The following is a 27266-nucleotide window of genomic DNA, read 5'->3' on the forward strand; positions in this document are numbered from 1 at the left end:
CAATGTGTTTTTTTCCAGTGTGTAACCACAGCTTTTTTCTCTGCCTTTTCCAGGAAATGGAAGGACCGGCCGGAAATCAGCGCACCGCGGCTCCTTAACCCGTGCTTCCTGGAGGGCGCCAAGTGGGACAACGTCATCCTCTCGGTGCCGGACCCGGAAAAATCCCGGCCGGTGGCCCCGCCCCGCCGGAAACGGAAACGACTCCCGAACCCGGACGCAACCGCCTACCACGGCTCCTTCCCGGATTTCTTGCAGCAGGCCCGGTGCCTGGACCTAGGCACGGACACCTCCATGTCCCTCTCGTCGCTGGACCCCCTCGGACCCCGAACCCCTCGGACCCCCAGGTCCGCCCTTGGACCCCGCAGGCGTCTTTCCTCCGATTTCTCCGACTGCGACTGCTCCATCAGCTCCAGGACCTCACTAGCCTCGATCCCGGTCACCGACGAACTCTACCGGAAACACCATTTTCTGTCCATTTCCGGTTCGAGCTTCAACGTCACGCAAGCCTCCCTCCTCAGCGCATCCACTTCCTCCTTCAAGAGGACCCAGAACCAAAAATACACCATCAAACGCCGCAGCACGCTGCAGAACATCACGAAAAAGTACAACCTAACACTCTCTTTGCCCAACTTGAACCTCATCAGTAAGTTGAGCACGAGGCCCAGTCGCGATTTCACGTCGTTGCCTGATTTGAGATGCGGCGACGTCAGCAAGGAGGCCGTTATGTACGCGGTTATGTACGGGATTAAAAACGAGTTTACAGGGAATTCGAGAGGGAGGGTATCATTGAAGGGGTTGCGGACTAGGACTAGAAGGGACAGCGAAGGGGCACGGAGGGGGTTCCCCACTAGGTCGGCCTCCCAGCTCAGTGTTTCCAGGTTTGGGTCCAACCTCACAGGGACGTTCCGGGAGAGTAGCGCCATCTGCGAGGACCAAGAGGAAGTGACTGACTGCCAAAACGGAAATGAAGATGATCACCTTCGGTGGCCAAAATCCAGGAGCAACTGCTCGTCTGATCAAGACGAAAGTAAAATATGCTCGGATGATAGGGGGAAGCTGTCCGAGGAAAACAGTGTTTGGTCGACTGAAAATGATCTCAATTCACAGTTAGTAGACAACGAACCCTCGCTCAATTTAACCGGATCTACAAATCGCGATTTAGTAGAAAAGTCCGGTGTGCCTCGGACTACGGACCCAACGGAAACCAAAGTTCCTTCAATTTCGTCTCGAGCAACCCTCCAAACAGAGAATTCTGATGCCTCAATCGCCGCTCAAAAAACACTGACGTCACAGTGCCCGGAGGAAACGAAAGATATGTGTTTCGACGGCTCCGATAAAGAGAATTTGGACACGAACCTCTTGCTCAAGTATCGGAACCTAAAAAAGTCGCCGCGGTATCTGAAGACTTTCCGGCGCCTGAGTCAACGCCAGACGGAAAAAGTCGGATGTCCGTTGTTCTTCGACAAGCATCATTCCTGCACATGCCTCCGCCCAAGGGTTAAAGGTCAGAGGTTCCAGAGTATGAGCGCTCTACCCGCTGCGAAGCCCGTGCTGAGGAACGGACTGAAAAAATCGCTTAGTGTTAACCACGCCCAGCCAGTCTGGAAAACGAGCCGTTGTGACGTCACACAAAACTGCTGCGGAACCCGAAGCGATAAAAATAATAACTGCAGAGGAAGCAGCCCTATGATTTTTGAAAATACTTTCGTAACGTCCAACCCTCACAAGCCGATCGTTTCGGGTTGTAATGGGGGTGAGCGCTTTTTAGTCAACGGTTTCACCCCATCGGTCACTAATTTACTGCAAGAAGAGCTTAACTGCAATTCGAAGCAAGCGGAGGTAAATTTTCCATCGCTGGTGAATGGAGGTGAGCGTATTTATTTCAACGGCTTCGCACCTTCCGTGGTTGATTTGATGCAAAAGGAGTCTAACTGCGATTCGAGACGAGCTGCTATGGTTTCTCCATCCTTAATCAATGAATATGCTGCAGTGAATGGTTTTAATGCTAATTTGGTGCAGAGAGAGCTTAACTGTAATTCACGGCAAGCTGAAGCAGATTGCTCATCACGAATCAGTGGAGGTGAGCGTATTTTAATAAACGGTTTTGTACCCTCGGTTGCTGATCTGGCGCAAAAAGAGCTTAATTGTAATTTGAGGCAAGCAGAAAATGACGATCACTCGTCTCTAGTCAAGAAAGAAGCAGATGACCAAAAACTGGATACATCCATCCAAAACAGGTCAAGTGAAAATCGACATGTTTTAGATACCTTAGGGCAACGAGATGCTGATACAAGTACACTGCTGGTTGATCCCTCTGTCAAAAGAGATCAAGTAGTTACGCTGAACAAGTCGCCCAAGGAAGGTTTTATTGATCATGAGTCTGGTGTCATTCAGATTTTGAGAACGAGCTATACTGAGAAAAGGTCTGGAGCCGCTCCAGACGCTCCAGTGGAGCAGGTGACGGATTGTGTGACGTGTGACGATTCGGTGGTGGACTTCGGTGACTCGTTCGTGGATGACGTCGTGAAAATTAACGTCACACCGCCCAGTCGTAGTTCTTCGACCTCCGGATCTCTGTGCGAGCTGGAGGACGATATCTATGACATGCTCGTGATTGCCTCGAACCAGCAGACGGCTGAAGTGAAAAATTGACGTAATTTGCTCCATTATCGTTAAAATGGCATATCTGAAAGAGTATGGCATTTTTGTTGACCTATCTACTCCTCAATGAAATTTTGTGACAAGATTCTCGGTTCGAATACTGATGGCAGCGACAATAATTTTCACGGAATTGACGAGTGGGTCAGGTGAAACATATTTCTCTTGACCTGACCTGGCCTCATAGTTTGAAAAGTCTAGAGCGTGGTTGTGTCTAAACCCTGTGGTGTCCTCTGGTGACATATTTTTGACAGAATTCATGCCAAATCAATAAACAGCAAAAAAGGAAACAATAATTGAAAAAAAAAAAATTCACTTTTTTCCTGCCAGTTTTTTGGCTTCTATTCCGTGAAGAACTAACGGCCATCTACTGACGACATTTAATGTTTGTAGACACCAGGGGAATAGATGCATCCATTTTCTAAGCCTTTGACTGTCAGTAACCAACTGCTAAGCGGGGTCTGCTTCGATTTCGACTGATTCACTGTGAATATGTGATCCAATTTGATTTTTCAAGCCGCAAATATTCTATTAGACATAATTAAAATGTATCAATGAGGTTTCATTCGTTGAATACTATGTCGAAGGGAGGTCGGAAGTGAAACTTCGCAACAACTTATAGGACAATATATGCTCACCATCGTTGTACTGAAGCATGGTTAGCTGTATAAATGTATACGACTCATATAAAGTGTAAAAATGTAAGTAAATGTCTCCGATTTTCTTATTTTCTTAATTTTTCTAAATTTCCTCTTCTTGTATTATTTATCTTGCTTAGAAAAATTCATTTTTAAAAAAGATACACAAATCTAAATTGTTGTTTTGATTTTATTCAATTCCCTATCTCCTGTTTTCAGGCGCAAATGAAATGAAAAAGATCAGGAATAATAAAATAAAAACAATTTTTTCTTTAATTGGAAATGAGAGGATTTGCCTCCTCGCTGCAATTGGTCAACTTTCTCTTTATGTTCATGAAATCTGGCAAAATAACCGTGAAAAAATTTCAAGAAGAAATTTAGAGACTATGAGCTCAAGTTTTTGAAACTCTATTCAACATCAACCAAATTACAGCATTTTAAACATAGTTTTTTTAAGTTTTGGCCCATAAATAGATAGGGAGTAACCTAAAGGTTCTTCACTGGTACTTTTAAGTGGTTATAAAACCCAAAACTTTGGATCTCATACTTGTACAAAAATTGTTTCCTCCCAAATCGCATCGAAATAGATGTTTTAAAATCATTTTTGCACAATTTTATTATTCAATATAATGATCGATCAATAGTAGTGAGGTAAATCGAATAAAATACTAATAAGAGAACAAGCGGGAAAGCTCTAATACGTTGGTATTAGAGAAGCGCTCAGCATTGAGGGTCTGCCTGAAGTGAAGAAATATTCAACTTTTAAACCAATATATATTTACTTTATTTCAGAATTTTTATTAAAAACTAAATTACAGAAACTAAATTAAAGCTTTCTTAAATAGAATTTTTTTTTTCTTAAAATTTGAAAATTCAAATCTATAAGTTTTCGCGCTTTTTTCGAAGAATGCCGTGGTTGGAGCTTCCTATAGTCATACTACTCGACATCAGCTGATAGCAAACAAAGGTTACCAAGGAAACCGTAAACGCGTAACAACTACCTACCGTCGCCAGAGCCAAAGACAAATAAGTCAAAGACACATAACCTAGATGTAAGCGAATTCTACTAAGGTCTCCGAATAAAGTTATCACCGGTGGAAAAGTTTTCGGAAATCAGAACGCGCATCTTGAACTTTCGAAAGTAATTATAGAATAACTATAAACCGCATAGCGAAGAGAGTTTTAGGACTGTTATTTATTTCTCACGCTAATTTGCATTTAATCGTATTCACAGAGCTATTATGAGGTAATCAAAAAATAAATTTTCCTAAATGACGTTCCGTGCATCGATGAGTTGGTGCGCCATTTGACCGCTTGAGCGCCCTACTATACTAGAGCTCTAGTGGCAAATCGAAATCAAAAAGCGCCGCCTATCGGCTGAGCGCTTAATACAGGGTGGGCCAGAAGTTCCAGGACGGTCGGCTAACTTTTTAACGGTTCTAGATAGAAAAATGAAACTTTGGGAATGTTCCTATCTCAAAGGGGACCATCTTTTGGGGGAGTCGAAATTTTTGTCCCCCCCAAGAGAGGGGGCGGGGGGCCCCCAACTTTTTTTTTTTCAAATGGCAACCCCTATCTTGTGATACCTCATTCGAAAGACCATTAAAAACTAAGAATTTTGGCGCAAACCGCAGATCAATATTTTAATTTTTGACCGAGTTATGATAGGATCAAAGGTCAAATTTGACCTATTTTCAAAAAATCACAACTCCGGTTCAAATTATCGTAAAGAAAAAATAAAACGAGAAAATTTACTAAATTGTGTTCGCTTTTTTGTAAAAATTGCAGAAATCACTTCGAACTAATTTTAAGGGGGGGGGGGGTTCGGACCCCCAAATACGTCAATTCAAAGGTCATTCAATTTTCCAGTGAAATAAGCCAATTTCCCCTAGATTTGCCTCCACATTATCTCAGTAAGGTCAAAATCAGTTCAACATTACGTTGGGCAAGTCCCCAAATTTCAGGAAAAGTTAAAAAAACGCAATTTAAGGTAATTAAATTTGACTAATTTTAAGGGGGGGGGGGTCCGAACCCCCCCTTAAAATTAGTTCGAAGTGATTTCTGCAATTTTTACAAAAAAGCGAACACAATTTAGTAAATTTTCTCGTTTTATTTTTTTCTTTACGATAATTTGAACCGGAGTTGTGATTTTTTGAAAATAGGTCAAATTTGACCTTTGATCCTATCATAACTCGGTCAAAAATTAAAATATTGATCTGCGGTTTGCGCCAAAATTCTTAGTTTTTAATGGTCTTTCGAATGAGGTATCACAAGATAGGGGTTGCCATTTGAAAAAAAAAAAGTTGGGGGCCCCCCGCCCCCTCTCTTGGGGGGGACAAAAATTTCGACTCCCCCAAAAGATGGTCCCCTTTGAAATAGGAACATTCCCAAAGTTTCATTTTTCTATCTAGAACCGTTAAAAAGTTAGCCGACCGTCCTGGAACTTCTGGCCCACCCTGTATAATATTCCATTCAGTTTTCCGTCACGCCGAGGGAAAATATTTTCGCAATAAAAGACTGACGTATTACTCTAAGTAAAATGTTAATTGGGTATGAATTAAGACTCGTAATAGGTCAAGATTTTGCTGCTAGTAAAGAGGTTTTTTGATTACATCATAGCCTTTCTCAGCGACGAGGACCATGTCATGGCAGTTTCTTTTTCTGAGTATACTCTCTGTGTAAGCAGATGATTTCACAAAGAGTGCAAGAAATAAATAAAAAAAAAAAAACTATGTAATATGCTAGTTTCATTTAGAAAATAAAAAAATAGATAAAAAAGGGAAAGAAAAAGAAAATAATATAACGCAGGAATCGACTGGACACTTGAAGTATCGGTCAGTGAAGCAGTCAAAGCAGCATTTTAAACGACGAAGAATCAGCGAGAAAGCCCGAATTGTACGGAGGAAAAGAAATAAACCCTCAGGAGAAAGATAAGGGGTATTTACTCGCAACATTAATAAGACGCGCGAGAGATCGTTTACTCGCTGGCAAAACGGAGCGGCAGACGCGAAAAATTATCCTAGAGGCACGCCACTCATTTAACAGTCAAGAAGTGCGGGGAGGTATCTGAGAAATTGAAGGAGCTTATCGCTGTCTGCTCTCATAGAATCGGCGCGAGTTGTAAGTTACAGCGCTCGTTTGCAGACGTCACAGGTGTTCATAAACTTCTTTTCTCCTCCGTCTAAACTGGCTCCTTTACATTTTTACCCGATAACCTCTCCTTTATTTCCCTTATCATCGGGCAATTACTTGTTTTTTAAAACTATTTATTCTAACGGCCTTGAGAGGGCCCCACGGCGCGAATTTACAATATGCTTTCCTCGTTTTCACGGTGCTTCAGCACTTGATCACACTTGTTTGATTTCTTTCGAGGGAAATACGTTAGCATGATTCAGGGGAAACAAAGAAAATCAGAGCAGACTCAATTCATTGAATTGAATCAAATACTCGCACGTATATAAACTAAGCTTGGTGAGATAATTTTTAATATTTCCACATCTCAACACCCATACTATTGCGCCAAGAGAAAACGCCCTACACCGAAGCATGCGAGTAGAACATATTTCAGACACCCTCCGTCTTAGGTTTCTTATAATAGAGCAGGTATTTTTGGGTTTCACGATCACCAAAGAGATGATTGATCAACAACTTGTTGAGTAAACGGTTTGGTGAGCAAGAATCAGTTTGACAAATGCTCGCTCCTCAAATTGTATCGGCGTAAGCGAAAACGTCCGATGTCCAAAACAGTGTTTCAGAATTTGAGTGGACAATTTCGTTGTAACTCAAAGACACATGATGTTTTAACACGTTAGGAGTGTAGAGTAATTTTATAAATAGTCCCTAAGTATATATAATTAAACGTTTACAAAAGAGTTCGATCTTATTCATCAGTGTCATTGGGCAAAAGATACCACTGCAATTTTGAAACCCTGTATTACACAATGGTCGTTTTCGAATCGATTCCATTAATAATGATGGCTGAAGATTTGCCCTGCAAATGGTCGTTGCTCAACAGTCATGATTTCGCAAAAAAATATTGGACTAGTTTTGTGCCTTATTGTTCAAGTATCCAAAGTATTCAGAATTTTTTTTGCTATCTCATCCCATGCTCATTGATTGCTGAAAATTCCACGATTTTCCCCACCTTTCAGGGAACTCGATAGATATACGTTAATGACCCCCACTTTTAGCTCCCGGTAAAGTGTAAAGCGGACCCACTTCTTCGAGACAACATTTATCGGTACTTTTAGGAGAGTCATGAGTATTTATCAATTACAATCAGCCGTAAAATAGTTTAAATAACCGAAATTAATTTTAGCTTTACTCATACACACAAAATTGATAGCTCAGAGCAGGGTTTCTAAAATATTTGTGATGGAGGATGACAAGGTGAGCTTTGATTTAGAAAAAACAACAAAGCAGCTGCGCTAAAGCTAAGAGGGGCTACGGGTGAAATTGAGGAATTTTTCGGTAAAAGATCGTATGGGACTTGCAATGCTGATCAGATTGTGCAATTTTTTATAGCGTTCGCGGCAGATGAAATTAATTCATAGTTGACTTACTTCCCTATGGTAGTGATCTTACGCCTTTATACCGATAAATGTCTCAATTGGACTGCATTTCGCAGTAAAAACAATTCGACATGCTAGGGTTTCAGTAAAGGTTGTGTTACTCCATAGTATAATTTTCCTCAATTGAAACGATTATTTTCCAAACCACGTAAGCGCCAATCTCTATTTTATGTTAGATGGATTGTTTTTTCTTTGTTCTCTCTGGTATTATCAAATCAATCATACCTTCTTTCAAATTAGCCTAGTTTTAAAAGAACATACATTTATTGGAATTCGAAGATTGTCAACAGAGCGAATAAAACGGGGTTTCTTCTTTTTCTGGCGTTTGCGATTTTGGCACTTACATGATTTGGAAAATAATCGATTCAATGGAGAATTTGCACACAAAAATTTTATTGCTTCACCCGAAAGATCTCAATAAACTGAGTTAATAGTATTTTTCATAATTTTTTTCTGAAATGGGAAATTGGAGAAAAATATATTTAAAAGTGAGAAAATGTGCCGCTTTGTGACGTTATCTAGCGGCATTTTCCATTGAAACACATGTATTTTGGCAGATTAGGTTATTCTGTCATATTTTTTCCTACATATAACTCTTCAATTCAGAAGCCAAGGATATCCTCGTGTTCAGTTTTTCTAGCAGTATCATTTTAAAGATGAAATTTACCAAATTTCAAACACCTGTAAATTCTCCATTGCCGAGTCTCGAAAAAATCCTGTCTGGAGCCAAGTGGCATTTTACCTCCAGATTCTGATTTCATCTCGGTCTTTTCCATGCAGGCTAAGGACCGGCGTCGGAGGTGAACGAACGAGGAGCCCTCGCCACGGAGAGGTAAGTTCGAGTTCCGTCGATATCTCCGTTGAATTTCTCCATAAATAATCCGAAGCAGTAAAGAGGCGTGAATGATCTATTATCGATATTTCCCCATTAGAAGCTATGGCAAAGAATCGATTAGTAAGATGTTTGTTGCAAACACCCTGTAAATCGATCCTTTTCCAAAGGTTTAAATGACAGATCAATCGATATATCGCAAAAGACGCCACGTTACTTACCCGCGGTTTGAGGAATATCGAGACTCGGCGGTTGGATTCGATTACCATCGAATTTCGATAGCTCGGCAGGTCTGCGTACGGAGCGGACCGGGGACCTTGGGGCACCCGCAGCCGCGGGCGGATGGAGTGGCGACCGCGCGAACCCGGGTCGGGAAAGCACGAGCCCCGAATTCGATAGCTGCGCCGAGGACGCCCGGTCACGGTCAAACCGCGACTAAAGGTCCACACTGCCCCGCACCCGAAAATTAGCAATGTTTACCGCGCTGATAAGACGCCACCAAAAAATGGCAATTTCCACGAGTTGTCATCGTCCGCTGGAACAAGGACCTTGCTCCACTAAAATTCAAAATAGGGCTGTTCTAAGATCCAGGCGTCGCCTTGAAAATAAATGTTTCCGAAGCCGTTTTAACGAAAAAACCATCTATGAGCTTTTAAAAGCTCACTACTGCACCAAAAAAAAGTGAAGTTTATTAAACATTTTGAATGTAAAAAAATTGTGCGAGATCCTAAAAAATGTTGAATTTCCCGCCGCAGCAGTTAGTTTTGCATCTTAGGATTGCTGAAGTAACTTCTGTAGCGGGTAATTCCATATTTACTAAGTTCTCGCACATTTTTTTCACAACCAGAATGTTAAATCAACTTCACGTTTTTTCGGTGTGCTTTCATGATTGAGAAAGAGGCTCAAAATGAAAGTTATAAGAACAACACGTGTCGGCTAAAAGCTTATGACACGCCGTCATAAGATGAGGCGACGACTTTGAGTTTAAAACACTTTGAATCTAATACAGAATGGCCGCCGTACAATTCAAATAACGATTTCGACAAAAACTCGACAAAGTCGTTCCACTGGAAATTTTCTCTCATTAACGCCTGATGCAGACGCAAAACTTGAAAACTTCCGAATGTGTCTGCTGCACGAAATTATGTAAATTCAAGTGAAGCCCATCGTTACATGTCTTGGTAAAATCACTATGGACACCGAAAAAAAGTGTGAAATTCTTTCTATAGGGAGTAATTTGCGTAGTTTGTTAGACGTTTTTGCAAATTTTCCGAGTCCGCGGGCAGTCGCCAGCGACTAGGTTCTTCCAGAGAGACTCGTAAGAAAACTAAACCTATATAAACAACATTAATAGAAAATAATATTATTAATCTCGCAAACCTTTTCCGCTAGTGCCCTCCTCACGTCTCTGTCTTGAAAGTTGAAAGAACGTAGCTTTGATACAATGGAAATCAGACAAAAAGTTTGTAATAGTTTGCGAATTTGAATGTTTATCTAAATTAGGTTTTTTTTGCATTACTCACCGGGCAAACTTGATTGCTGGCCACCATAAAAAACTGCGAGTTAAGGGTTTTACAGATCATGTGCAATAAAAGGAGCGGATTTCAAACTCTATTGGTGTCATCATCGTGATTTTAGTGCAATTTACTTAAAGAAACTCTATTCACTTAACTGTATCTCTAGCATGCAATAGACCCGTTACATCCGAAGAAATGTGACAGGTAGGTATCTCGTGAAACCTCGAAACGACAAAAATGTCGTTATGACCCTTCTACTCAAGGCTACGGTGTCGTGCTGGGGAGCCACTGCATGAGTCTTCAGATGTTGCCCTAAATTCCCTTTGAAAAAACGCGAGTTTTCTTGGGAGCTTGAGAAATATTTGCCTCCTAGATCATTTGCTGGAGAATTAGACTGGTAATTCGACCCATTCAATCTGAAAATTTCAAGAAAATACATTTGTATTCTCCCTAAAAAAATACACGTTTTATTGAAGGGAATTTTGCATCATTCGAATGTTTTTCTAGCGCGGCAGGCCTGAGGAAAATTTTCGAGATCGGATCTCGTAACCTTCATTTAAAATGAATTGGGCTTTGCAAACAAAACGAATGACATGAGTCGAAGACAGAAAAAGTGTTAGGGGTCACCCCCTAAACTTGTGATACTACCAGGGCTGGATTAAGGGGGTGGCCACATGGGCCGCGGCCCATGGCGCAAATCTAAGGGGCGGCAAAAATTTGCAATTTTTTAAAGTGTAGGTATAAAAAAAAATCGGATTTATAAAAACAAAATTACAAACGAGAAAAGGCGACAAAATCTCTCATTTCCTGAGAGTATAGTAATTTCTAATTTTGTCGTATCTTAAGTGATCAAGAGACAGCACCTTCAATAAGTCGAGTTAAGAGAGACCAAACACGCAATTTGGCCTGGAACGGCGCGACTTAGAGAGAAATGATAACGAGGATTTGAGATGAAAAGGAGAAGCCCCCGGCGCGGCGATCGGCATGTAACACATATTAGTGCCTACAATAATGCATGGATACTTCACGCATTGCGCCAAACACAGTGTGGTCAGCGTGAAACGCATAGCGCCTACAAGACTGCGTGAATACTTTACGCGTTGCGTCCAACACAGTGCGTTCGGCAGCGGTCGTCGGCGTGAAACGCATAGCGCCTACAAGACTGTCGGAATACTTCACGCATTGCGCAAAACACGGTGCGGTCTGCGCGGCGCGGCGCAACGCGACGGCGGAAGTTAAAATCACTGATCCACATTTATGTTTGCTCTTTCATAATTTTTTCGTTCATTTCTTATGAATGGAAGGCCTTGTCCACACAGAAATAGGTTTACGGAACTTAACTTTCGCGCAAAGTTCCGTGAACTTTTGCTAGTAGTGTTGACAGGGCTTTCCCAAAAAATGCACGAGTAAATGCGTCTTATACGCCCCTCCCCCGCTGCCACGTTCATTAGTAATCTTATGAATTGGGGTACTAGTAGTACCACATAATTAATTGAAAAGTTCACGTTGGCACTTAAAACCCTACATCTTTTTTCCGTGCAACAAGACGAATTAAAACTCTCTTCAAGAAACCTCATTTTGAGGGTTGCACAGGTTCGTATTGTCTATTAAAAATAGATAACGAGAATTTGCCTGAGGTGGATACTCAAAATCCTACATAGGGAGAGATCGGACTTGTTGGTAATTTTGAGGTAAGGTCTTGGAGCTTTTGGGGCCCAAAAGGGTAGCCAACCTATGGATTCAAATTATCCAGTGTGATTTATTTTCACAATTGTTGCGACCCGTTGTTAGTTAATCATGTATTTGACCTACTTTTTGTATTTTACTCATTTTTACGAAAGAAGACTTATTTTTGAACCTTCCTGGCCATCTTGGTTTGAAACCGGAATATGCAGGTTGACAAAGACATTTCCTGTGTTAGAGGGTTGGCTGCCTTTTTGTGCTGGCTGTATAAGAGCTACATTTTTTGACATGTTCGGAAACTCCCTTTATAGATACTCCAGTAGAGGCTCGAGCCAGGACGATTAGTGCCGTACTGAGAAAGAACGCCGTATGAACATTCGAGAGTTGCCAAATTTCCTTCGATAAAATGTTTATTTTTGAGGAAAGTTATAAATATTTTTCCGAAAAATCGTTGAGAACTCCAAGTTAAATTTCGAACAAAAGTATCTGAAAAATTAGAGGAAAAATATTCACAAATTTTCCCGAAAATTCATGATTTACCTAGGGAAATTTGCCAAGACCTAAAGGTTCCTACTACGTTCTTCCTTAGCACGGCAGATTACAAAACGACGGTGAAATTACCAGACCACGTATCTCGTTTGCGGTATAGGAACCACGCATGTCAACCAATAGGATCGCTCCATACTCCCTAGTCCTCTTTGCCTATAGCTTTGTCTATCAAGTTCAAGAACGAGCCGACAGTGCTTGGTATCGGCTGAACCCTGAGCGACTGAACGCTTGGTATCCGTAACAAAATATTTACAAATTTTCCCGAAAATTCATGATTTACCTGAGGAAATTGCAAGGCCTAAAGGTTCATACGGCGTTCTTCCTTAGCACGGCAGATTACAAAACGACGGTGAAATTACCAGACCACGTATCTCGTTTGCGGTGTTTAAAAATCTCCACTCACATTTTATTTTTTTGAAGGAGATCAAATCAATATCATTCCTTACAATTTTAACAGATTTTTCTCCGCTTAAAGAGGAAAAATCATGGAAGTTTTCACGAATTGACGTTGAGTCGTTTTCTATTTAAAAAATAAAGTATGACAGGAAGTCTGCGACGTCGCAAACCGAGATACGTGGTTTGGTAGTTTCATCGTCGAAAAGCGGTCTCATGACATGGCAGCGAAAAACGAGAGCACTGATATGACGTCACACGTATGACGTACGGGTCCGAGATCCCCGACCGGGCTCCAGAAGGGGGGGGGGGGGGCTCCCGGGAAGAGGCGGTGCGGTGCAGCGCGGGAAAAGCGGCCGTGAAACGATAAGCCGGAACGACGTATTTAAAGCGTACTGCCGGCGCTAAGTCTCCCAGTAACGAGTGCTGGCTTAATCACGTTTTAGTTGTGTTTTTTCATTGCGCGCGGCTCCCGATCGCGATCGAAATGAGAGCATATCTTGTGTTGACCATATGCAGCGTTACTGGCGCCCTCGCCAGCGTCATCCCACCCCCCGCATTCGTCGGACCAAGTAAGTTTCAAACGAGCTAAGGAAAAACATCCTATCAACTTCCAAACGTTGCCGAATGGTTTTGGCACCAAAAAAAACATTTTTTCGGTGGGACCTAGAGTCCCTTTATACTGAGAGTCAAGACAATTCGGCTCATGGATTTCACAAACGGGAATAAAGATTACAGAAATTGAACGTTTTTCGTAATCTTTGATCGGCCCATTCTCAAATGCCTTTCTCCGTTCCTCCTCTCATTCCGTTTGTTCCTTGCCGAACCCGTAATTCCCTGGTCCATTCCAGATTATAATCTTTGCAATTGGTGAAAATGTAATCTTTATTCCCGTTTGTGACACTGTGGAGGCCTAAAATACGGGAACCAATCAGAAATGGATTCAAATTGTCTTGACTCTCAGTATAAAGGGACTCTATTTCAAACGAGCTAAGGAAAAACATCCTATCAACTTCCAAACGTTGCCAGATGGCTTTGGCGCCAAAAAAAACCATTTTTTCGGTGGGACCAAGACCAATCCACACAGGTCAGTCACTGCGCGGCTTTTTTGAAATCCACTCCCCCGCCCGGCCCTAACTCGCAGCACTCAATGCTACGTCACGATGGGTGCTCCCATAAGAAATACATTGCAGGCACTCAATACTAGGTCACTGCGCAGTAGAGTACCAAAACTCGTCCTCGGGAATGACTGACCTGTGTGGATTGGTCTTGGGTGGGACCCACCATGCTTGAAGGCTTTGTCTTTATAACGACTGGGTATATTACCTACATGTTAAGGCGAAAACAAAAAATTTTATGTGTACTCATTTTTATTAAACCGTTAAAATCTGGGAAAAATTGGAAATTTACGATTTTTACGAATTTTTTTAGGGATCAAATGTGGTGCGGTAAATTTGATTTTTTACCCGAGAATTTGATTGGTCTGATGTGTATTCGGTGCAATTTTGGTGCATTTTCATCGAAAAACGCGGGAGATATGAAATGCAACGTGAAAATACCCCAAAATTCCCCGAAAATAGGTTTTTCGGGGCTGGACGGGGGTGGTTGGGGTCAGAAGTTAAAAATTGCCCAAAATCATGTTTATAGGACCTCCTGATCATGATAAAATCAAGATAAAATAAATTCTTGGCGGCAAACCCAAGAATCATAATGCTTGAGCCAAGCACTGAAGCACCCTCTTGTTCAATGGGTTGATTGTTGTCATTGATAAACAAATCTATAGACATAGAAGACAAGAATGACATGGAGGGATCCTGTTGGTGGAATCGGGTGGCTGAAATGGATAAAGGAGTTATAGGTAACAGACTAACTAATGGTAACCCACCAGAGACCCTATAGTTACTTCTTCATTTCCTCCCTTAATCTACAGGAACCACCCATGTCAACCAATAGGATCGCTCCATACTCCCTGTATTTTCTTTGCCTATCGCTTTGTCTATCAATTATAAGAATGAGCCGGCACACAGTGAATTGAGTCAATCAGAGAGATCGGACATGAATTTTTTGACTAGAACTACAAATTTTGATGTTTAAATCGTTACATTTTAAATTGTGAGAGGTGCATCTGGAAGAAATTTTCACAAGAAAACCTATGGAACCGCTTTGAAAACCCCCAAAATTTTTTACAAACGGAGTTATGAGCTTTTAAAGTTTCCAAATTTTGTCCGACCTCTCCTATTGACTCGATCCAGTGTGCGGCAGTGTTTGGTATCGGCTGAGCCCTGAACGACTGACCGCTTGGCATCCGTAACATTCCTCAAAATGAATTTGAGATATATTTAATAACCGAATAAAAAGGGGATTTGGCAACTCTGAAATGCTCATACGACGTTTTGCCTGAGCGCGGGAGAGACGGCGCCGAGAGTGGGTTGTTTTCATTGTTGGCTTGATTCCGCTTCTTGTCCCATGTCTCCTCATGCATGTCATTGATTTCTCGTTAGGAGGAGCGTCCCATGTTGTGCGCGGCTCATCGAAAAATCATCTCCCTTATTGCGCCCGTCCAGGCTTTTAATGATGACGTCACATTTCGCTATAGTCGAGCACCGCTCCAACCCGGGGCTAACTAAATGCGGGCTGAGGGCTGCCGTCCAGGAACGCGCTAGGTTCTATCGGGGATCATGCTTCAAATTCTGCGAGCTCTATTAAACGTGGATTTTGGAGTTGAGAAAAAACATCACTTGGACGTATTTCTATCAAACGGAACTATGTGCATTGTGACGTGAGCCCTGTAATGCATATATTTTTATGGGCCTCAGGGCTCATGTCCTAATGCACATAGTTCCTTTTGATAGAAATACGTCCAGTTACAGGACTTATTCGCTTCGTGTGGGACACTCAAGATTTAGGTTTATGTCGCCACACAAACCGCACCTCGGCTCAGCTAAACGAGAATTCTCTTTAAATAAGAATCGTACGGCTGCGAAAATTTCGGTTTTCGTGACCGAAAAATTTGGTTACATACCCCGGGAAATTTCATATCCCATACGACTTACGAGCCAACGTTTTTTTCCTCCGTTATAAACGTCAAAAAGTCATGAAAGAGAAGGAAAACAAAAGCTCAAAAATTTTCCCCATGTATTTATTTAAGAAACAAGTCAAAAACATAAAAACAGCTCGTACGTGGTGCGATTTATCGCATTATTCGTCTAGCGTTTGTGCAAATTGGGAAATTTTAACCATGCAACAGCGCCAAATCCTCGTATACGTTTACGTAGTTAAATGACTGAATAAGACATTTTTCTCTCATTTGGTTAAGTCTCAAATTTTATAAGAACGGATGAGCACACATGCTGCCGTGCTAAGAAAAAACGCCGTATGAGCCCTCAGGCGTTGCCAAATTTCCTTTGATAAAACACGAATTTCCTGGGAAAAGGAATATTTTCCTTTTGAATTTTTAGATAATTTTGTCCGCAATTTCACCTAAAGTTCCTGAAAAATTCAAGGGAAAATATTCATAACTTTCCTAAAAAATAAATATTTTATCGAAGAAAATGTGGCAACTCTCAAATGTTCATACGGCGTTCTTCCTTAGCTTTGCAGCATTGATGTGCGCATATTAAAAGAATAAGGTTCCTTTGAATCTCAAAAGGCGCGACAAAATAGTAACAATCCTTTTTAATTGGTGCAGCGATGTAATGTGGCGTCTAATGACGTTCATAAACTCAATTAGGCTTGTCCAAACAAGCCACGATAATTTTTTGGATGTATCCTTAGGTGAATACATGTAGACCTATATTGGAGATAACTATGTATTAGCAATCTATTTGTCCTGGAGTGTTTGATAAAAATTGGTAGATTGGGAGTAGGAGCAGGAACCACACGAATCGTCGCACTTATCTAATTGACGCAACTGCATCAGTAAGCGGTGTTTTATCAACTTGCCGTGAGACTCTTACGAAACTTCATTGCATGCTACATTACATAGATTTCAAGATTTTTACCTTCTTGCAAAAGTTATTAAATTATCATAAAACATGATTAGTTGTGTTCGTAAATTGATTATGTCCCTTCGAAACAAATTCACTGCAACCTCATCTCTGGAAACCACTGAAAAAATTGTACAAGGACGTAAATGGAAAGAAATGATATAATGGGGTATTGGGTCTGGAAATATATAAAACGATTATAGGTACGTTCACACTATACTTTATTAATTTCTTTAATATTTAATCACTGATATTTCAAATCTAATTACTTTCAGTTTAAAACCAATTTCATCAAATCATAAGCCTCTTATGGTTTGATGTTATTTGAATCGATAGTGTTTGAAATTCTACATCATTAGAATTTTTTTTTGATTTCACATTTAAAGGGAAGTGGTCCGTATTATAATAAATGAACAAATATACTGAACAGCTCGATAATTATATCAAATATTTCAACTGAACCATTAAGTTCTTCATCCGTACCCCTCATACAGGGTTATTCAAAAGTTACGCACCACTGGCCATAACTTTAGTTCTAATTATGATATCGATTTGCGGTTTGTGGCGTCCTTCCTCATATCAAGGGGGAAACTTTTTGAGGTACTTTTCAGTTCTTCACCCCCCCCCCCCCCAGGGGGAGGGGGGCGGGGGGCAACTCAAAAATTTCAAATGGCAACCCCCATCATGTGATACATCGTTAGAAAGAGCATGAAAAAAGAAAATTTTTGGCGCAAACCGGAAGTCGATCTGACCCCCCTGTCAAAAGTTAGGGGGGTCCAAAGGTTATTTAGGGGGTCCGTACCTTAATTTTTTAGAGTAGCTTCGGCGGCTCTTGGACATGCCGTTTCTCTTTTCAAAGAGTCCTCGAATACTCCAAGTCTGATACCGAAGTCTTCATATTGCCCCCGGGCCACCACAGCCCCCCCGTAGGGGGGGATGGGCCTGTTACAATGAAACATTGCATTAAAATGCGAAAAGTCACAGAAGAGCTTCAAACTTAGCATCAAATCCGAGTGGAACTTCTTGCCAATGTTAACGCAAACGCAGCCTGCGACTTTAAAGTGAGTTTCCAAAACTCTTAGCCCCCTGCCCCCCCCCCCCTCATTTTTGGTTGCAGAGCGGGTAAAAACCGGGAAATTCACTACAAATAATGCCCGAAACTAATGTCCAACTTGAGGAGGACCCTTGAAACGTTGCGATCAGTCGGAGCTTTGAAATACAAGGACTGACACCCCCTTAAAGTACGGAAACATCCAAAACACCCCCGCCGCACCCCTCACTTTTCCTTGCGGAGCGGATAAAAACCGGGAAAATCGCCAGAAATGATGCCCGAAACCACTGTAGAACTTGACGAGAACCCTTGAAACGTTGCGCTCAGTCGGAGAACTGCAACACAGGAACTGCCGCCCACTTTAAGGACGGAAACATCCATAAAACCCCCGCTGCCCCCCTCTTTTTTCTTCGCAGAGCTGGTAAGAACCGGGGCATCATTGCGGGAAATGCGCCAGAAATGATGCCCCCGTTCTTACTAGCTCTGCAAAGAAAAAAGAGGGGGGCAGCGGGGGTTTTATGGATGTTTCCGTCCTTAATGTGGGTGGCAGTTCCTGTGTTGCAGTTCTCCGACTGAGCGCAACGTTTCAAGGGTTCTCGTCAAGTTCTACAGTGGTTTCGGGCATCATTTCTGGAGATTTTCCCGGTTTTTACCCGCTCCGCAAGAAAAATGAGTGGGGCAGCGGGGGTGTTTTGGATGTTTCCGTACTTTAAGGGGGTGGCAGTCCTTGTATTTTAAAGCTCCGACTGATCGCAACGTTTCAAGGGTCCTCCTCAAGTTGGACATTAGTTTCGGGCATTATTTGTAGTGAATTTCCCGGTTTTTACCTGCTCTGCAACCAAAAATGAGGGGGGGGGGCAGGGGGCTAAGAGTTTTGGAAACTCACTTTAAAGTCGCAGGCTGCGTTTGCGTTAACATTGGCAAGAAGTTCCACTCGGATTTGATGCTAAGTTTGAAGCTCTTCTGTGACTTTTCGCATTTTAATGCAATGTTTCATTGTAACAGGCCCATCCCCCCCTACGGGGGGGCTGTGGTGGCCCGGGGGCAATATGAAGACTTCGGTATCAGACTTGGAGTATTCGAGGACTCTTTGAAAAGAGAAACGGCATGTCCAAGAGCCGCCGAAGCTACTCTAAAAAATTAAGGTACGGACCCCCTAAATAACCTTTGGACCCCCCTAACTTTTGACAGGGGGGTCAGATCGACTTCCGGTTTGCGCCAAAAATTTTCTTTTTTCATGCTCTTTCTAACGATGTATCACATGATGGGGGTTGCCATTTGAAATTTTTGAGTTGCCCCCCGCCCCCCTCCCCCTGGGGGGGGGGGGGGGGGGGGTGAAGAACTGAAAAGTACCTCAAAAAGTTTCCCCCTCGATATGAGGAAGGACACCACAAACCGCAGATCGATATCATAATTAGAACTAAAGTTATGGCCAGTGGTGCGTAACTTTTGAATAACCCTGTATGTCAGTTTGTGCTAAATGCACCTTTACTGATGATTCATCTTTGTATTAGATGGTTTCATAAAAATGTTTCATGCACTATTTTTCCTTTTTGAAAATATAAGAATCAATAAATAAATGAGATAAATAAAATGCTCTTGAATTATAGGTAGAACCATATATTCCATCCGCCCCTGTGGCCTAATGGATAAGGCATCGGTCTCCTAAACCGGGGATTGTGGGTTCGAGTCCCACCAGGGGTACCTTGCATTTTATAAAACATCCATTGTGTTTCCGAATAGAATGATTAAAATAATCACGAGAAATACAAAGAAATAAAATTTGCAATCTAAGACACAATATTCAAACATAAATGAGGCGATTTTTTTAAGCCTCCCTTCTCTTAGATTTCATTTTCGGTTTCTTATTTTAGCCTTTTTTCTCAAAATTGAGAATAGTGAGGACTCGACTCGTATGAGGATTATGAGGGTCAGTTATTTGTGATCATTGTTGAGTCAATGACATGAAAACGATTGATGTAATGTTTATGATGTTGCTGCTGGGATTTAAGTCTCATAAATATAATGGCCTTACTTTAAAAAACAAAAAGAAACAAAACAGAAAAGCAAGATGTTTTAGCAAAATTAACCTTCGAATGTCAGCAAATTAAATTAAGTATTATCTTGCTATGACATTTACATTAAAAGTATGATAAGTCAATCAAAGTCTTAGAAGGGATGCTACGTAAATAATAAAAAATCGAGAAAAGTAAAAATAAGAGTCTCATAAAATAATAGAAAGAACCATATATTACCAACATTTTTCACTTATGAATGTGTACAAATTAAACATTTAAATTTAAAATGTAAGAAAAATTTAATAAAAAAACTGAGAAAATTGAAAAACATATCCGAAAAACAAGCTTATTTAATTCATACAATTATCATAACTGTTGTCTGAAAATATAATACGAGACTTTAATACAATTTTCCAGGGAGAAAATGGCTGCAGCGGAAAGAGCCTCCCTAAAAAAGGGCCTTTTTTGGCCCCTTTTCGGGAACCCGGGGATTTCGTTCGTTTGTGGCTTAAATGAAACCTTATGATGAGGTAAGCCTCCAGTAAAAATTTTAGCTTGAGTATACGTCTAGTTTCCGAGATACAGCGTTGCAAAGTTGGCATATTTGAGCTTTAAAATTCTCATATTCTCAGGTATCTTATTTTCTGAGAACGATTCAATTGGATGTTTTATGATATTTTTTAAAATTTTATCAAATGTTAGTATTATTATCGAATGCATATTTCTATTGAAAAATTAATACTACTAATTCTGTTAAAACAACGTTGCAAAGTTGACGTAAAAAACCTATTAAAAATGTTCATTTTATCAAGTTTCTTAACTTAAAAACGAACTTTGTGACCGCTAAAAATATGTTTTAGGGGTTTAGATGCAATTTCATGATAGATTAAGGCTTTTGTTAAAATTTAACTCAAAATGCAAGTATAGTTTTAACGATACAGGGTTGCAAAGTTTATATATTTGAGCTTTAAAAATGTCTATATTTTTGAGTTCTGTGTTTAAGAAGCTACTTTCGTAGAATTTCATCACGATTTAAGGCAGGAAATCAACCATTTATGTCATCTGTAGATTAATGTTTGTATTTGAAGAAGAATACTTTAATCGGTGGTGATACAGCGTTGCCAATGCTTAAAACTTTGAACTCTGCATGGATTATGATTTTTTCTTGTTGAACACGACTGCAATGGGTATCTTAACTCGTATCAAGGCAAAATATCAAGGGCTGATGTCAGTCCCAGGTAACGATTGGTTTTGGAAAAAATACTGCTGCCAAGTTTATTCATAATTATTTTCAAACAAAAAATAATAAAATGATTTTAAAATAAAGATGCTTCTAATTTATTTTTTTTATTTTTTTTAATTTGTTTAGTCTTTTGTAATTTTTTTATATTTATTTATTAATATCCGTGAAAATATTTTCTTCAATTGATACGTGAGTATAGTCTTGCCTTCAAATATATAGCAAGTACCTCAACATGTTGCCGATTTTTTACTTTTACCAAGTATATCAATTATTTTGGGGCATCTGGATCAAAGATATGTTTTCAACATACTCTATACATATACGAGCTTGACATGATTGGCACTGCCAAGACACTGCACCGTTGCGTATTGAGAATATAATTTTTCCAGATATATTTCACTGCACTGAAAAAAATGTTTCCTAAATACAAGGCGGAGCCGTCTTAGACCAAGTAAACTGGATACTTAAAAAGTATCGACAAGAAACGGAGGTTTGAACTAAGACAACGGAGTTACCTTGGATCAAGAAATAGCGTTTTCTCAATCCAACGCTCCACGTCCCCTTAAAAGAAGAAAGCGTTTACTTAAAAAAAGGAAACATTCCATGCCGTGAAAATATTTCCTAAATTTAAGAAATTATCGTTGGTTTGAAGTGAGTATCCGTCGTATTGATCTAGGTAAACTGTTTTCTTAGAAATAGGAAACAGTTGCGTAACTCCCACGTGCATTTACTGGCTTCAAGTTAATGGTTTGTTTAAAATTAGTAAACGGCGTGTTGGACGGGAATGCGCGTTTATTGTATTGAAACCAACTGTTGTCTTAGAATTAGTAAACGGGGACGCCCGGCATGAATGGATGTTGCCTAACTCCCAGGCGTGTTTACTTATTTCTAGCCAATTGTTGTTTTAAATTTAGTAAATAGTCACTGCAGGTATGCACACTGCACCCATATCATATGTATTATTATTGATCAATAATAGCAAAAAATGGTTTAATTTATCGAATTTTTGATGAAAAAAATTTTCAATTGTATATTTGCAAGTATCGAAGACTCGACATGGCAAGTACCGACTTGCAAATTTTGGCCTACCTATCGGGATTTGAACCTGGGACCTACAGTTTACGAACCTAACACCCTACCTACTTAGCCATCGGGGCTTATGTCTACGTCGGCCGAATTTACACTATATAAGTCATTGACTTAGGCTCACACCATTATTGTGATAGTGAATATGCGTGAGACCTGATGGGTTAAGATTTTTTGAACCCGAAAAGATGAATTTGGAGCAAAAAAGAAATACGCGTGTTACTATTGTCACTTTTTTACGTTTATTTTTGTTTCTTTCCCATCTTATATTAATTTTTAATCTCTTTAAAAAGAATTTAAAGCAATGCGCCTTTTTTAAAATTTTCTCTCTTCATTTTTTCTTGAAGAATCGCTGACTTTAAAAAAATAAGAATAAAGAATGAAACTCTTCGAAAATGTTTGTAACACAATAACTTTTTATTTTTGATGACTGAGATTGTTACATTTTTTAAATATTACTAGTTCTATTCAATTCGATTATAATATTCAAGACTATTCTGGACCATTTATTAGACTTTTCTATTTCAATTAGAATATTAATAGTTCTATTCAATAGTTCTAATAAATTCACATCGGGCGGAAAAGGAAGAATGTGAGCACTATAAAAGAAACATTAATAGTTCTAATTCCTTACTTTAAAAAATAAGATTTGAAAAATAAGCTTTGAGATTTTCTGGATTAAGGCATCTTTTTCCGTGGACAGTCATAATTTATTCATAAAAAAAGTTCAATCTTCGATTACTCTTATATTTTACTCAGTTTACATAATCACACGCGTGACGTTCTAATATTTTATTGTATAGCTGCACTTCATTTTCGTTACACTCTCTAAAGTTGATAGGAAGGTGGTAAAGAAGTGCTGGATCCACCCTATTTTGCAGGGAAACAAGGTAAAAAGGGTCAAATGCTTCAATTACGGTAAAAAATGTTGAGCTCTTATGAGTATTCGTACAAGACTGTGGAGGGAGGGGGGGCGGAAAGATCGGTCCCGACAGGCCCTTCGACCCAAAATTTCCCCGGACACAAATGAATCAAAGTTTTAAATATCAACAATTTTGCACTCGCAAATTCCTTTCGAAAATACAGAAAAAACTGTATTTTGTTTTCGATCCACTCCATCGTTGCGTTCATAAATCAAAGGGACCCGGAAAATCGATATTGAACAGTGTAAACACTACGTAGCAGCAGAGTTATTCGATTATCTTCATCTGTCAACTTGGTGGGTGACATGCTGAAAAGTATGATTCTCTCCACATTTTTTAATTTCTTCCTCGGCCCTTAGCATAAGCATGCATTTTATTTGACCCTTTTTGATTCTATCTGCGAGGGATCTTTCATTCATCAGGACAGGAAAAGTAAGGAAGAAAATAAGTAAAAAAAATTGCGATTTTTTAGTGTGAGGAAATACATTGTCCGATGAAACTGAACTGAGGCAATGCAAAAAACTCCCGGCTTCAATCTACTTAAGTATTTAAGTCCTCTTTATGAGGCCCCCTTCATTTAAAAATAAAAATTAAAACTTCAAATGCACAGTGCCGATCTATTTAAAACAACGCAAATATTTCCTCTTCCTCTCCTTCTTTACTTCTTTATTTATTTAATTTTTTGTCGACGCCGAGCATATGAGTGATTTCTCAAAGGACACATTAAATGAATTTCTCCCCAAAGAACAAATATTTTGTAGACAAATATAATGGGCATCTTGATTTTTTAACTTCCGTCTCCTTTTATTCCGTCATAAATGGTGTTGGTTTAAGCAGATGCTAACGGCATCTGGCAGCAATTGCATGTATCATTCTCATAGGAGGCGTCACCATCCGGTTTACTAATTTTAAGGAAACTGGTTTCTTCTTCGAAGCAAAATGTTATATTGAAAGTAGACAACCGCACATGTCCCATGCCGCATCCGTTCCCCGCGGAAGGGACTCACTCTGTTTACTACTTTTAAGGTAACTGGTTTCTTCTTCTGACGTACCGTGTTTTCTTTCATCAAACAAGCTGTTGGGTTATTAAAAGGCAACAGCGTCCGGCTTATTGCATCCTCCCCCGCTGAGGGCGTTCGCCCCGTTTACTAATTCTAAGGAAACCGTTTTCTTCTTTCGACACAACGTGTTTTCTTCTACCAAGCAAGCTGTTGGGTTAAAAGAAGGCAACAGCGTCTGGTTTATTGCATCCTCCTCCGCTGAGGGCGTTCGTCCCGTTTACTAATTTTGAGGAAACCGGTTTCTTCTTTAAACGCAACGTGTTTCACTGTACCAAGCAAACTGTTGAATTGTAAAAAATCAACGGGCGTATTGCTAATTGCATCCGGTCGCCTCGAAAGGAGTCAGCCCCGTTTACTAATTTTGAGGAAACCGGTTTCTTCTTTCGACACAACGTATTTTCTTCTACCAAGCATGCTGTTGACTTAAAAAGAGGCAACGGCCGGACTCAGAAGGCGTTCACCCCGTTTACTAATTTTAAAGAAACTGGTTTCTTCATTCAAGCAAAAGTTGGCTTATTTTAAAACAACGTTTATTTTATTTAAGAAAACACGATTCGCTTGTCTCAAGCGAATCATGTTGTCTTACATGAATAAAACCGTTGGTTTCTTCCAAGTCAAACCCGTTTTGAAATAAGTAAAAAATCCAAGTAGACGCGTTTACTTAAATTCAGGAAATCTTTTTTTTCCCGTGTGGGAGATGGATGTATTTTTTATCAGAATGGAGGGGTCAGCGAATTCTACCAAGAATTTACATCCAGTGCCGAGATCATAATGTGAATGCTTAAATTCATTTTGAAATACAAGTATGAAATATGACAATAGCCTGGTCCTATTCTCTTCGGAATGCTGTCACTGTGACACAGAGGTCTTAATACTATGGGGACAACCCTCAACAAAAATGGAACTTTAACAACTTATTAATGAAAAAATAGTTTGTAGTCATGCCGAAATAATAATTTTTGACAAATCCATGCAACAATATTTTTATAATTTTAAATATTTTATTCTTTTAATTTCTTTTTTTTTTATAAAATTATCTATTTAATTTATTTTTTTATTTAATTTTCTCATCATTTGTAATTCTTAAGTCGAAGATATTCTATCCTTTAAGGAACAATATATGTATTGTCTGTATCAAGATTTATTTGTACCTAAAAAACTCGAGCGTTTCCATAGTTTATGTTTGTTTTTGCATTCTGCCTAAAAAAAAGGTAAAATTGACATCCAAGGCAAGGTAGAATTTTTTAGATTTTGAAAGCAACACTGACGCTGAGCCATTCATTGTATGCCATAAATTCACTTGGATTACGTTTTAAAATCAGATAATTATTGGAAGTATCCTTATTTTAAACTTATTTTATAATGGAATGTTAAGAGAAACTTAAATAAAATTGGCAACAATGCCATTTTAATACCAATTTTCACCTAGGATTGACAAAAGTCCTCCACATTTCTTTGCTTCACAATATCACTTATCAACGATTTTTCAATCTTGTCTTCAATAAAATAACACAAAATAGACATTTCCCCAGATACAAGTTGAAAACTTTGCAACACTGTATTATTGTACCCTTTTATAAATTATACTATGCATCTACAAGTATCACTAATTGTTGATTTTATGCCCCAAAATACAGTTCGATCTTCAGTAATAGCGGTTTGTGAATGAGAAACTTTAAAAAATGAGCTTTTTAAAGCTGAAAAATGTAAACTTAGCAACGTTGTACTGCCAAGACAAGGCTTACGCACGAGTCAAAACTCTTACTGGAGACTTTTTATATTATAAATTATCGTGTGCGCCTCGTGTAAGTATTGTAAAGTTATTTTTGAAGTTGGTTTTTGGAAGAAAATCCATAAAAATATGAGAATTTTAAAGCTCAAATATGCCAACTTTGCAACGCTGTATCTCGGAAACAAGACATATACTCAAGCTAAAATTTTTACTGGAGGCTTGTCTCATCATAAGGTTTCATTTAAGCCACATACGAATGAAATCCCCGGGTTCCCGAAAAGGGGCCATTTTTAGGGAGGCTCTTTGTTAGTTCTCTTTTATAAAACCTTCAGTCCTTCTGCCGTAAAAAATTTGTAAAATCTGTAACCATCGTGATATTTCTAATTTGAAACGCAATTGACGAAAAGTAAAAGTACGATTACCCCTGGTGGGACTCGAACCCACAATCCCCGGTTTAGGAGACCGATGCCTTATCCATTAGGCCACAGGGGCGGTTGAGCCATGCTACTCTCCCTGAAAAACATGTATTTCTTCTGATTAAAAAGCAACAAAGTGCAGAAATCATATTTATTTAAGCACGTATCATCTGTTTGATAACAAATAGCTGATAGAAAAAATTTTGTTTAAAAAAAAAAAATCAGTAAATTTCCACACACACAGAAAAAAAATTGCCTCAATACATACGTATGTCTCCCCCTGCCGAAATACGAGGGCCTATTCTCCATTTGAACTACACACTGCAATTGGACTACCTTTTGCAATTCGGAACTATAAATTCTAGCCCGGTTCAAAAAGAACGTATGTGGCATTAGATTCCCTATACACATAAGTGTTTTTCCAGAAGAGCCAGAATTTATAGTTCCACTTCTAAATTGCAAAATGCAGTCCAATTAGGAACTACTATCTCAAGCGCACCCACAAAAGCACCTGTCTCCATAAGTTGACTAATTGAACTTATGTTGCTTCATAGTAGTTTCCAATTGCAATATGTAATTAATTTGTATTTAGGTCTTTCCCACACATATTCTAAGACTTGGACGCAAATTATGATACTTTTCTATTATCAGCAACGAATTTGCCGAATTTTGATGCGAACTTCATTCTTTCAGCAAAACAACGACTGAACTTATTAAACTCTACCACCTTGTATTTTAAGACACTTGAGAAAGTTTTTTCGGTGAGGTATCTAAATCTTAAAGTCCAATCCAATATTAAAGAAATCACTGATTAAAAAACCTCCGTTGAATAAGGGTTCTTTACCCTTAGACCGTCACATCCACGCTGCCGTGATACTGAAGATTTTAGTGATGATCGTATTTTCAAAA

At 39.6% G+C, this 27266-nt stretch overlaps 2 protein-coding genes and 2 non-coding genes across 5 annotated transcripts in view; 3 read left to right on the forward strand and 1 right to left on the reverse strand.

Annotated features, from left to right (window-relative positions):
* Window positions 1–3472, forward strand: part of LOC109033077 (uncharacterized) — a 42009-nt gene extending 38537 nt beyond the window's left edge. For both annotated transcript variants that reach the window (XM_019045507.2, XM_072298860.1), the window contains one exon: window positions 54–3472. In XM_019045507.2, coding sequence (XP_018901052.2) covers window positions 54–2652 — 2599 coding nt within the window. In that variant the 3' untranslated portion in view covers window positions 2653–3472. The remainder of the gene's footprint in view (window positions 1–53) is intronic.
* A 9787-nt stretch (window positions 3473–13259) lies between these two features.
* Window positions 13260–27266, forward strand: part of LOC109033013 (uncharacterized) — a 28882-nt gene continuing 14875 nt past the window's right edge. The window contains exon 1 of the mRNA XM_019045408.2: window positions 13260–13413. Within this exon, the coding sequence (XP_018900953.2) occupies window positions 13329–13413 (85 nt within the window). The 5' untranslated portion in view covers window positions 13260–13328. The remainder of the gene's footprint in view (window positions 13414–27266) is intronic.
* TRNAR-CCU (transfer RNA arginine (anticodon CCU)) lies at window positions 19510–19582 on the forward strand. Its single transcript has one exon. It is a non-coding gene; the product is annotated as a tRNA-Arg (tRNA).
* On the reverse strand, window positions 26361–26433 carry TRNAR-CCU (transfer RNA arginine (anticodon CCU)). The gene has a single exon. It is a non-coding gene; the product is annotated as a tRNA-Arg (tRNA).

The sequence above is a fragment of the Bemisia tabaci genome, chromosome 3 (assembly GCF_918797505.1).
Source record: "Bemisia tabaci chromosome 3, PGI_BMITA_v3".
NCBI lineage: Eukaryota > Metazoa > Arthropoda > Insecta > Hemiptera > Aleyrodidae > Bemisia > Bemisia tabaci.